This window comes from Entelurus aequoreus, linkage group LG09, assembly GCF_033978785.1.
Source record: "Entelurus aequoreus isolate RoL-2023_Sb linkage group LG09, RoL_Eaeq_v1.1, whole genome shotgun sequence".
Taxonomy (NCBI): domain Eukaryota; kingdom Metazoa; phylum Chordata; class Actinopteri; order Syngnathiformes; family Syngnathidae; genus Entelurus; species Entelurus aequoreus.
In genome coordinates, this window is record NC_084739.1 from 61,910,545 (window position 1) to 61,923,891 (window position 13,347).

Genomic DNA, 13,347 nt, shown 5'->3' on the forward strand with positions numbered 1-13,347 from the left:
TCTCATCATCATTATTCATCTGACTAACTGAACTGCAGCGCAGAATGACTCAAAAGCCCTGATAGAAAACACATTTTCAATCAATCAAAATGTATTTATTAGGGGTGTGAATCTTTGGGCACCTAACAATTTGATCGGATTCCTGGGGTGACAATTTGATTCAAAGTCCATTCTTGATTCAATCAATCAATCAATCAATGTTTATTTATATAGCCCTAAATCACAAGTGTCTCAAAGGGCTGTACAAGCCACAACGACATCCTCGGTACAGAGCCCACATACGGGCAAGGAAAACTCACCCCAGTGGGACGTCAATGTGAATGACTATGAGAAACCTTGGAGAGGACCGCATATGTGGGTAACCCCCCCCCCCCCCCCCTCTAGGGGAGACCGAAAGCAATGGATGTGGAGTGGGTCTGACATAATATTGTGAAAGTCCAACACATCAGCGAAAGTCCAGTCCATAGTGGGGCCAGCAGGAACCATCCCGAGCGGAGACGGGTCAGCAGCGTAGAGATGTCCCCATCCGATGAACAGGCTAGCGGTCCACCCCGGAGCAGAGTAGAAAAGAAAAGAAAAGAAACGGCAGATCAACTGGTCTAAAAAGGGAGTCTATTTAAAGGCTAGAGTATACAAATGAGTTTTAAGATGAGACTTAAATGCTTCTACTGAGGTAGCATCTCCCCATTCTCCCAATTTGTTATTTGGTATACTAATTACAAGAAACCTTTTTCAAAACAGGTTAGAGGTTCGAAAAGCTCCTTCTGGTTGCATGGAGACGACCTAATAACGTCAGAAAAGTATGTATATATGTATATATACATATATATATATATTTCTCTTTTTTAATCGATTTCTGAATATTATCAATCAATTTAGAATCGAAATGAATACAAATTACGATTCAGATGTGAATTGATTTTTTTGCACCCCTACTATTTATATATCCCTTAATCACGAGTGTCTCAAAGGTGTCACAAAGACATCCCCTGATCTAAAATTTAAAGGTTGATTGGCAACACTAAATGGTCCCTAGTGTGTGAATGTTGTCTGTCTATCTGTGTTGGCCCTGTGATGAGGTGGCAACTTGTCCAGGGTGTACCCCGCCTTCCGCCCGAATGCAGCTGAGATAGGCTCCAGCACCCCCCGTGACCCTGAAAAGGACAAGCGGTAGAAAATGGATGGATGGATGGATGCTTAGCATCCTAATGTACACCCAACTAAAGAGGATGCATTTTACCAAGGTATGCCTATAAACTACTATTTCAAACGTTTCAGATTGCCATATAACTTGGTACATGTAGTCCACAATATGCAAACACCGATGAGGAATTACTTGGTCATGTGATATGTCTCCATACCTTTCACGTTGCCATGACAGTCATGCTAATGTTGGAAGCCATTTCCTCAGCGTATCAGCATATTGAGAAGGAAATAGGCACTGACACTACACATATCCACATAACTTTTATTTGTACTAAATATATGTTGTCCTGTCAGTTGGATGACACATGGACATACATGCTAACTAGCATATGTTAGCATGTATGTCCATGTGTCATTGACCGGGCTAGCATGCTAACATTGGTTGCAGGAACATACTAGCTTTGTTAGACAAGATCATAGACTGTATTGGACAATATAGTGACATACCAAATGTCCATTTCCATTTTTTACAAGTCATAAGAAAAGGTAAATGCCTGACTTACCAATCAAGGAGGAAATTAGCAAGTTTGGCGTCATGAATAAGTTGAGAATGGTAACTTTTAGATGGACTAAAGTCTGACATGTTTAGTAACTTTACCAGTGGCAGTAGCCAGACCAAGATGGCAACCTGGACCTGACACACTCACAGACTTTCTAATTGGTCAAACGGTGGAGGGCGGGGCATCAAAATGAAAACAATAACAAGATTTTGGGGCTGTAAATCTAATTTTGAAATGAGCATATGAACTACTGTTATCAGTTATAGAGGAAGATGATTTATGAATGCCTTTTGACATTTGAGCGCCATTTAATGATGACTTGACATGACATTATTACCAATGGCTCCTTTAAGTAACCCAGTCAAATTTTCTAGATTCATTTTTGTCAGCAGTACTCAAAACAGTTGTTTTCTTTACCTCGTAATTAAGATTAACTTGATGTAAAATTTGTTTATTCAACTTATTTATTTGAGTTGTGATTGCAATTTGATTTGACAGTGCATGGAACATTTAAGCACATAAAAAACTTTCACAGACATAAAGTTGTAGAAGTTTGAGTTGGAAGGAGTTTTCTTTTCACCGAAGCACTTTCTTTTTAAAATAGCAAATTAACTGGTGCACCTTAATGTGGACAAATGTATGTTTAGAAAAACATGTTTTTGTGAACATAAACACTATGTTAAAGGTGTTTAATGAACACATTAAGTGCATATTTAGCCCCTTCTTTCTTCTCTCTTTGCCCATGCAAAATTAAACACCATCAATTTACATGAAAATAAAAGATGTAATAGTGACTCATTGAAATGAATTCACAACAGCTGCTGGTCTTACAAGTCGTGAAAGCTACGCTCCAAACACAGTCTGCAGTAACAGATAACAGATATGAATATGATAGATTGGACAAAGAAAACGTCACTTTTAGCATTGCAAAATTCTCCATGTCAACTCAGAAAACCGGAATGAAAGTTGAGAAATCCTTTGGCAGTGGTTAATATTTCAAGATCACTGATTCGCTCATTTTTTGTCAATGTAAAAGGGATTCGTCCTCAAACGGATCATTCGATCATCATTGGGAAGCCAGCCAAGGCCAATCCCACTTAACTTTCCATACACTTCCAGAGTTGCTCGGCATCTGATGGGCGGGACCAAGCCCAGCATTTATCCAATGACTGTCCAGTTTGCTGCAGTGGAACACTCAATGCAGGTCTATGGTCAACACTGTTCAATACCGGGAAGAAGGTCTCGTCAGCTCTTATGAAAATAGCTGATTCTGAACAATGAACGCATTCTAGCACATATTTGGTCAAAGAAATGTAAACACAGAAGTACATATTTGTCCATGGAATTTTTTACATTTTTTGGGAAGCTCAGCTTCCCTTGGAGTCTTGGTGCAATCACCACTAATCCTCAACAACCCTGTTATTATCCTGATTAAAACAAGAAAACAGTTAGACAGCACTAGTTACAACTTTATGTTGACCTCAGAGGAGAAGGAGAATTACAGCATGTCGGAATTCTTTGTAAATATCCGCATTCGATTATCCTCTATTCAGATTTTTCCCCCCATCCACATCATAACCTTGAAGAGGCTTAAAGCTCCCCGAGGTAGGGTTCTGCCTCAATTAATTCCTGTTGTTCTTTTAGGAAGGAAAGAGCAGGAGGACTCTGACTCTGACTTTGAAGTGCTGATGAAGTCGGCCCACAGCTTTGTTAGTTCCAGAGATGAGCTGGACTACAAGGACCACAGCCAAGACAAAACCTCAAGACTGAAGCAACGGTAGGCTACTGACAGACCACTGAAACCTGAATTTAGGAGGCACAATGATTAGAGAAGGAAAATTGCAGTTTTTTAAAAAATGTGCCTGTCGTTCACAATCATTATGAAACAACAACACACAAGTCTTTTTTTATTTATTTTTTACTTTGCTTAGAGCAGTGGTCCCCAACCACCGGGCCGCGGCCCGGTACCGGTCCGTGGATCGATTGGTACTGGGCCGCACAAGAAATTTATTAAAAAAAAAAAAAAGTTTTATTATTTTTTTATTAAATCAACATAAAAAACACAAGATCCACTTACAATTAGTGCACCAACCCCAAAAAAAACCCTCCCCCATTTACACTCATTCGCACAAAAGGGTTGTTTCTTTCTGTTATTAATATTTCTGGTTCCTACATTATATATCAATATAGATCAATACAGTCTGCAAGGGATACAGTCCGTAAGCACACATGATTGTATTTTTTTATGGCAAAAAAAAGAAAATAAATAAATGGAACTTGGAGTTAAGCTATGCAGACATAAATGGACTGCTTACCCAAAGTCAACTTGAAAAGGCTTCCCCGGCCATCTGGACCAGACGTACAAGTGTCCATGGAGTGAGTCACTTTAATATTGATCATGATACACATCATGTGTGTTATTACATACACTGTCTGGCTAGCTGTGTACAATCAAAAGATGAAATAATACTTTATGATTGTTCATGTTTTTCAGTCAGTACAGATTGGTGTCCTATCACATTGTGTTGAGTATTACAAACTCAAAAGTGATTTAGCTGCTTAGGCAGGAGCTGGCTTATCTCTTTCCGTAGCTAGCTTCCGGCTAATGCCTTAGCATGTTGTCCCGAGTTGATGTGTTACTACGCTAGAAAAAGAGTTCCTCAGTGTTCGCTCTTACAATAACAATTCCACTACAGCTCAGTTATTCTACAGGATATACAACGTAAATGAAGCGTTGTTGGCAGTTTTTAGAGCTACAGTATTTTGAAAGTAATTGTGAGGTAGAATTGATTGCTCCAGTCATCAAGAACCTGTCAAAAACATCAAAAACTTGTCTTCTTGAATTGTCAACCATAGGCAAAATCCTAAAAGTCCAGTTCCTCTTTAAAATACATAACATGGAGTTGTTCATGTCCAGTCTTAATTTTGACAGCAGTTTTCATTTACTTTTAGAAAGTCTTTTGATGAAAATGTATTTTATTTTTTGCCATCTTTTAGTCATCTAAATTAATTTAGTGCGTCTAGTTTTAGTCGACTAACCTACTCAACATTTTAGTCTGCTAAAATTACAGTAGATGTTGTCGGCTACAATAAAGTATAACGAACAACACATATTTTAAATTGTCTTGAAAGCACTTTTATTATTCATTTATTTTTGCACAGCATCTCTAAAACTAAATTGATAAAAACTGCACTCCATGAATATTTCAACAAGTACATTTCACACTCACCTTATTGTGTTTTTACTTGAGCTAAAATCAAGCATTTTAAAAAAAAGTGTTGAATGATATATGACTAAAATAATCACATCAAGAAACAAACTAGTTTTATTCTATATTTTGTATAACTACACTGAGTGTCCACAATTGGCGTCTTGCCACTGTCTCGTCTAAATATAGCAACCATTGTTATAAATCTAGAATGTGTGAGTGTGTGTGTATATATATATATATATATATATATATATATATATATATATATATATATATATATATATATATATATACATACACACACACATATAAACACACTCCATTATACAGTGCTCAATACTGGGGTAGAGCGGAATACACACACCGCGGTATTGAGCACTGTATAACGGATAAACCACAGAAACCTCGACTATATATATACATACATATATATATATATATATATATATATATATATATATATATATATATATATATATATATATATATATATATATATATATATATCTCACATACCTGTCTTCCTTTGTGTGTTGTCAAGTTGTGCAACTAATAGCTGAACAGTGTGCTGAGGACATAGATGTATAGATAGATGTATAGATAGATAGATAGTACTTTGATTCCTTCAGGAGAGTTCCCTCAGGAAAATAAAAATTCCAGCAGCAGTGTACAGAATTGAGATTGAATTTAAAAAAAGTAAAAAGTAAATAATGGTGGTATAAATGGAAATAGAATAGAAAATATAACTAAGAATAAAAATAAAAAGCAACAATAAGAATATAAATATATGTATTACTTCTGGCGGGCATTATGTCTGTCCTACTCTGTTCAGCGGTACTTGAACGCACCGTAAAACACCTTGTCTCTTTTCCTGTGAGGAAAGATGGATGATCATAGTTCCGTGCTAAGAGAGAACAGCTTGTAGGTTCAATGAATATCTTGCTTGCTTGGACTGTAATGTGTTGGTGTACGTTTAGATTGGGGTATGTTGTTTTTAACATGTACGTCTCTTGTTTTCATGTTAGCATTTAAGCTAGCAAACTGGCACCAGTAAGTCCTCTGTGAGTTTACCGCAGTGCAGTTTTTAGATCATTTTAATTAAAAAGGGTAATATTAACCGTCGGGAGTGTCATCATGATTAGCGTTTATGGTTACATCCCTACAATGTAATGTTGTGAACAAAGACAGTAGTTGTGCATGCCACTGTGATTATTGGATAGATTCCCAACTTGTCTTACCACAACATGAAAAATGATTGGATTTCGTCTTTGTCAACATTTTGTTGACTAAAATGTCAATTCATTTCGTAAATGTTTTCGTCAACGTGCATTTGTTATCGTCCTATTTTAGCCAGGGGAAAATAATGCTAACAAAGTATAAAATATTTAGTCAACAAAATGAACACTGTGCATGTCCAATAAAGAAATCCACTTTCAAGTTAGTGTCTGTGCTTCAAAGGTTCATGTTGAAGAGGAACAAAGCAGACCTGGTCAGCAGCAACTCCTCTGCTCGGCTTCTGGAAGATGTCCTTGTTGACAAAGACAACGCTGATCACCTTGATCAGGTGTGAAGAGGAAGACCCTGTCATCTTCTCTAGGACCACAGCATCATGAGTCCTTCCTGTCCCTTTCAGTACTACTACTCTGTGAGGGTTCTTCCAGGCCAGGAGCCTTTCAATGTGTGGGTGGGCTGGGTCACCCCGGATTTTCATCACAATGACGTGACCTTCGACCCTGACAATAGCCTGACGGTGACTGTCACCCTCGGAGATGACGGCGGCAAAGTCCAGGAGAGGTTAGCGTTGTCTCATCTTGCACACTTGCACATAAAGTGTCAATCTTCTCCACTCCCACAGTGCCAAGAGGAGCAACTGTTACATGGTTTGTGCCGGGGAGGCCACGGGGTTGTCTCGCAGTCGGAGGAGTGCTGGCCTGGAAATCGGTTGTTTGATCCACACGGCCACTGGGATGCTGACCTTTACCTCCAGCGGAGTGGAGATGACCACCTTCTACCAAGTGGGATTTCCTTTCATCGTCTTATTCTAGCATATTTTGTAGGCTGTCAATCTTTGTGCACCACCATCAATACTTTTGTAGAAACACTGGGTGACACTTTTAGGATGAACTACATTAATTAGATAAACAGCTCTGATAGATCTCAATATTACTTCAAAGAAAACTGCTTTTGTTGAATCAAATTCTAGCCAAACATTGAATAAAGTCAAATACAAATAAGTCAACAAGAGAAGTTTCCAACACTTCTCTTCTCTAAAGTAAAAGATTAGAGGGATGTCAAAGTCAAGATAATGAATGATCTATGGATGATATTTGATTAGTATTAGAACACACGCACCAATACTCCATCAGTGTTGGCGCTAGGAATTTTCAAAATGGGGTCCCTGGCCATCAAGTCATAAAAATGGGGTCCCACAGTAAATATTTGGGGTCCCACTTTTTTGTAAGCGTTTTGAAAACAAATGATAAATGTATGCATTATGCTGTTATATCTCACTTTCTATATTGTGTTTTGGAAAAAGGTTGTCATAAACATGACTTCATTCATTAAAATCAAATAATACAAAAGAAAACAAATTTTTATGTAAATGTATTCAGTTATAAACATTCATTCACTTTCTTCTTTCCTTCAAGGATCTAAACTTTACCGCTGCCGCCATTCTATTTTTATTGTAATATTTTCAGAATGTGTTTGTTGTAAGACAAAGAAAATAATCTGAAGTTGTCTTTATTTTTGATTTTGAATGCCATGATTTGAATAGTCCGTGATGTTCCTGAGCTCAAATGAGTGGGACACCCCTGATCTACATCAACAATAGAGTCTGTGTGAGTGGCTGGACAGGACAGTTAAAAAAAAAACATTTTTGACTTGTTTTAATCAATTTAAGAATTGTTACAAACAAGAATCACTTTTTATTTTTGTGGGCCCTAGGTGTAACAATACATGTACTTGTAGTCGGTTAACTGCCTTGCGATTAGGGATGGCTACCCAAACTCCGTTTTATTACGGTGCCGACGTAAACAGTAGTAACAAGTAGAGGTGAGAATCTTTGGGCACCTCACCATTCAATTACAATTACCATTTGATTAAAAATGTATTATTGATACAACTTTAATTTATGTATATTTATGCAGTTTTACATTTATTTTAGTTTCACTAAACAAGAGTTTATCACTTTTGATAAATATTTGATGAATATTTAATGTAGAACAATGGAAACAAACCTTTTGGCTTTTTGTGCCATCCATTTGCCTTTTTAAAGCATTACATGGATTACATTCTTTAACATGTCAATTAACTTCTCAATCAATCAAACTTGTAACTTAAAAAAAACAGTGCATTTGTAATAAGAAACAGTTAAAACAATTGCCATCGCATTTATTACAAAAAGTGAAAATGTGTGCAAAACTGGAACATACAGTAAGTGTCAGATAATAAAGGAGCTGGTTGGATCTCTCGGTGAGTCAGACACATTTTACTGCATGACTTTATTTACAATTAATACATCCATTGATTATTGACCTTTACTAATCAATTTTATAATCTAAAAATGGATTATTTCCCCCACCTCTAGTAACCAAGCACAGCTATTTGAGTGCTTGATGAATACAGACAGTGATATTGTGCAAGTCACTACTCCTTAGTAGGAGTACAGATTGTAAACTTTATTGCAAAAAACCTGAGATACAAAAGTGCTTCTCAATTATTTTCTGTTACGCCCCCCTTGGACAAGAAAACATTTTGCGCCCCCAAACTCTCCGCCGTGACTATAGATGGTATCATTTGTCTATAAAATTGTTGTAAGTACACCTCTGCATAGCATTGTATCCTTATTACCATTAAAGTAGATCAATTTACAACAAACAACATTATTAACATTGATTTATAGTGTGTAACAGAAAATATTTAAAGAAATTCTGAAGAAAAATGCAATCCTTATTTAAACTATACACACTTTTTTAAACCACTTGAACCATTTAATACTGAAAAATAAAATAAAATAATAATACATTCACAATATATAAAGCACTAACCTAAAAAACAAAATGAAAAAAACAATTTGTGCAGTATATATATATATATATATATATATATATATATATATATATATATATATATATATATATATATATATATATATATATATATATATATATATATATAAAAAGATTAATGGTTATTATAAAGACGTTTTGTAGTCCACAGCTTTTGGTACTGTATGATACTGATAAAGCATGTTCCCTGGGGTCCCCCACCTAACAACAGAGCATGTCCTCATTATGCACCAATCAACTGTCACGGCAAGCGAGGTGCATTCATGAACCTCATAATTATGAGCATCAAAATTACAACCAAGTAGTTTTTTTTGCTCGTTCTCTACGTTTAGCTTTGTTGCTAGTTTTGCTGCAATAATTACAACAATTTTTTGTGGCTTTTAAGTCTTGTTTTTAATGTATTGCTTAGTTGTCATTGTATTTATATTATGGAAGTATTTAAAATACTAATATGTTCAACTTGTCACAAAATTTAATATAAACAAATAAATGTGAGGGTTTTTTTTAACAAAGTGTGTTTGCTTTTCTTTTTTTTACCAACCGGTTTGAGCACCAGGGTGGTTTAAAATGACCCATTTTTTACCAGTGTCAGTTGAAATGTGAAGGATAGCCAGGCCTACGAGTGGCAATATAGGCATGAGTTTGCTTTGCAAGCAAATCAAGTTGTTTGTCAGGCGTACCAAGGAGAGAAACCCTCTTTGGTTATTAAAGTCTCCTGTTAAAGAACACTTGGTGAAATACAGTACATAAATGGAAAAAAAACAACTTTTTCTTCAAAACAAATACTACCTATATAATAGTTTAAAAGGATTAATTGTGTCATTTTAGAATGTTATTTATCAGATGAACACCTGCCAGCTGTTTCCAAATGTTTGCGTTTTGATTACGACGAGTGTGCGTAAAGTGTTGTCATTTGTGATCGACTCAGGTGGAGGCCGGCACAAAACTGTTTCCCGCCACTTTCATCCAGCCCACCACCAGCAGCATGTTCCAGTTTCAACTGGGAAGCATGAAGGTAAAAAGCAAAGACACTGCACACCTCCATTAACACCAGTCAGCATTCTCAAAGACAAGTTGTGTTACCTCCTAGCCTGAAGCTAATAGCTGTTCATTCAATTCTGCAACTCGGTGAACCTTGAAGAAAAAAGGCCACTCTAGTTGTAAATTTCAGGGATTATTTGTACACTGAGAAATGGACTGGAGCAGAATGAGAAACACCATTTTTATCCCATCTTCTATCACAAGGTCATCATCAGTTGTCATGGTGAACATGCGCTGACTTTCAGGAAGGGTTATCTCTTCATGCCAGGGGATAAGACTTGATAAGGGTGTAATCAATACACCTCTGAATGGAGAGAAGTAGAGCTGTAAAACCTTCTAAGGTTTGAAAAGCAGCATAAAGATTGAGATGGTATTCTCTTAACACGTCAATTTTACAGCCTATGTCCTGCTTTTATTTTGCTTATTTTCATCACACAGAATGTGATGCCGCTGTCAGCCGGTTTACTTGGCAGCCTACGGACGACGGCCGCACCTCAGTGCCCGCCGAGGCTTCAGGTCCAGCGTCTGAGCCGGTCCACGTGGACCCGAGTGCCTGACAGAACCTTGAACGTGACGCTAGATCGTCCAGACGAGCGCCACGGCTGGAGAGTCCAATGCCTTGAGCCTCTTCAAGTCATGACCCTCCAAATCCCTGACGAAAGCAGGTCTGAATCCATTGATTTGAACTATCTATTTTACTTATGTATTTCTTTGACATGGACAGTGCAAGTAAACGTTGCTACTCACAGCTAACCCATGTCAACGTACATAAGACTTCTAGCTACATGCTCATTTGCAATCCTTGTCCCTGGTTAGACTTTTCAAGAAAAGTGTTAAACACATACAAAAGCATTAAGACAAGTACAAAATGAAAATACATGAAAAATATCTGGCCCCATTTGTCCATTACTACACCAAGTTCAGTGCTCACACTTCTCATTTTCCTTAAGCCACTTTTTCAGTTTTGTGGAGAAAAGTTAAAGGCCTACAGAAATGCGATTTTCTTATTTAAACGGGGATAGCAGGTCCATTCTATGTGTCATACTTGATCATTTCGCGACATTGCCATATTTTTGCTGAAAGGATTTAGTAGAGAACATCGACGATAAAGTTCACAACTTTTGGTCGCTGATAAAAAAGCCTTGCCTGTACCGGAAGTAGCATGACGTCACAGGTTGTGGAGCTCCTCACATCTGCACATTGTTTACAATCATGGCCACCAGCAGAAGTAGCGTGACGTCACAGGTTGTGGAGCTACTCACATCTGCACATTGTTTACAATCATGGCCACCAGCAGAAGTAGCGTGACGTCACAGGTTGTGGAGCTCCTCACATCTGCACATTGTTTACAATCATGGCCACCAGCAGAAGTAGCGTGACGTCACAGGTTGTGGAGCTCCTCACATCTGCACATTGTTTACAATCATGGCCACCAGCAGAAGTAGCGTGACGTCACAGCTTGTGGAGCTCCTCACATCTGCACATTGTTTACAATCATGGCCACCAGCAGAAGTAGCGTGACGTCACACGTTGTGGAGCTCCTCACATCTGCACATTGTTTACAATCATGGCCACCAGCAGAAGTAGCGGGACGTCACAGGTTGTGGAGCGCCTCACATCTGCACATTGTTTACAATCATGGCCACCAGCAGAAGTAGCGTGACGTCACAGCTTGTGGAGCTCCTCACATCTGCACATTGTTTACAATCATGGCCACCAGCAGAAGTAGCGTGACGTCACAGGTTGTGGAGCTCCTCACATCTGCATTGTTAACAATCATGGCCACCAGCAGAAGTAGCGTGACGTCACAGGTTGTGGAGCTCCTCACATCTGCACATTGTTTACAATCATGGCCACCAGCAGAAGTAGCGTGACGTCACAGGTTGTGGAGCTCCTCACATCTGCACATTGTTTACAATCATGGCCACCAGCAGAAGTAGCGTGACGTCACAGGTTGTGGAGCGCCTCACATCTGCACAATGTTTACAATCATGGCCACCAGCAGAAGTAGCGTGACGTCACAGGTTGTGGAGCTCCTCACATCTGCACATTGTTTACAATCATGGCCACCAGCAGAAGTAGCGTGACGTCACAGGTTGTGGAGCTCCTCACATTTCCCCATTGTTTACAATCATGGCCACCAGCAGAAGTAGCGTGACGTCACAGGTTGTGGAGCTCCTCACATCTGCACATTGTTTACAATCATGGCCAGCAGCAGAAGTAGCGTGACGTCACAGGTTGTGGAGCTCCTCACATCTGCACATTGTTTACAATCATGGCCACCAGCAGAAGTAGCGTGACGTCACAGGTTGTGGAGCTCCTCACATCTGCACATTGTTTACAATCATGGCCACCAGCAGAAGTAGCGTGACGTCACAGCTTGTGGAGCTCCTCACATCTGCACATTGTTTACAATCATGGCCACCAGCAGAAGTAGCGTGACGTCACAGGTTGTGGAGCTCCTCACATCTGCACGTTGTTTACAATCATGGCCACCAGCAGAAGTAGCGTGACGTCACAGGTTGTGGAGCGCCTCACATCTGCACATTGTTTACAATCATGGCCACCAGCAGAAGTAGCGTGACGTCACAGGTTGTGGAGCTCCTCACATTTCCCCATTGTTTACAATCATGGCCACCAGCAGAAGTAGCGTGACGTCACAGCTTGTGGAGCTCCTCACATCTGCACATTGTTTACAATCATGGCCACCAGCAGAAGTAGCGTGACGTCACAGCTTGTGGAGCTCCTCACATCTGCACATTGTTTACAATCATGGCCACCAGCAGAAGTAGCGTGACGTCACAGGTTGTGGAGCTCCTCACATTTCCCCATTGTTTACAATCATGGCCACCAGCAGAAGTAGCGTGACGTCACAGGTTGTGGAGCTCCTCACATCTGCACGTTGTTTACAATCATGGCCACCAGCAGAAGTAGCGTGACGTCACAGGTTGTGGAGCGCCTCACATCTGCACATTGTTTACAATCATGGCCACCAGCAGAAGTAGCGTGACGTCACAGGTTGTGGAGCTCCTCACATTTCCCCATTGTTTACAATCATGGCCACCAGCAGAAGTAGCGTGACGTCACAGCTTGTGGAGCTCCTCACATCTGCACATTGTTTACAATCATGGCCACCAGCAGAAGTAGCGTGACGTCACAGGTTGTGGAGCTCCTCACATCTGCACATTGTTTACAATCATGGCCACCAGCAGAAGTAGCGTGACGTCACAGGTTGTGGAGCGCCTCACATCTGCACATTGTTTACAATCATGGCCACCAGCAGAAGTAGCGTGACGTCACAGGTTGTGGAGCTCCTCA

The 13,347-nt window shown here is 39.3% G+C and overlaps 1 protein-coding gene across 8 annotated transcripts in view; it reads left to right on the top strand.

Annotated features, from left to right (window-relative positions):
* Positions 1-13,347, top strand: part of LOC133657601 (ryanodine receptor 2-like) — a 212,667-nt gene that overhangs the window by 39,449 nt on the left and 159,871 nt on the right. For all 8 annotated transcript variants that reach the window (XM_062059109.1, XM_062059105.1, XM_062059111.1 and 5 more), the window contains exons 31-36: positions 3,351-3,483; positions 6,377-6,482; positions 6,552-6,712; positions 6,774-6,933; positions 9,917-10,003; positions 10,468-10,694. In XM_062059109.1, the coding sequence (XP_061915093.1) occupies positions 3,351-3,483; positions 6,377-6,482; positions 6,552-6,712; positions 6,774-6,933; positions 9,917-10,003; positions 10,468-10,694 (874 nt within the window). The remainder of the gene's footprint in view (positions 1-3,350; positions 3,484-6,376; positions 6,483-6,551; positions 6,713-6,773; positions 6,934-9,916; positions 10,004-10,467; positions 10,695-13,347) is intronic.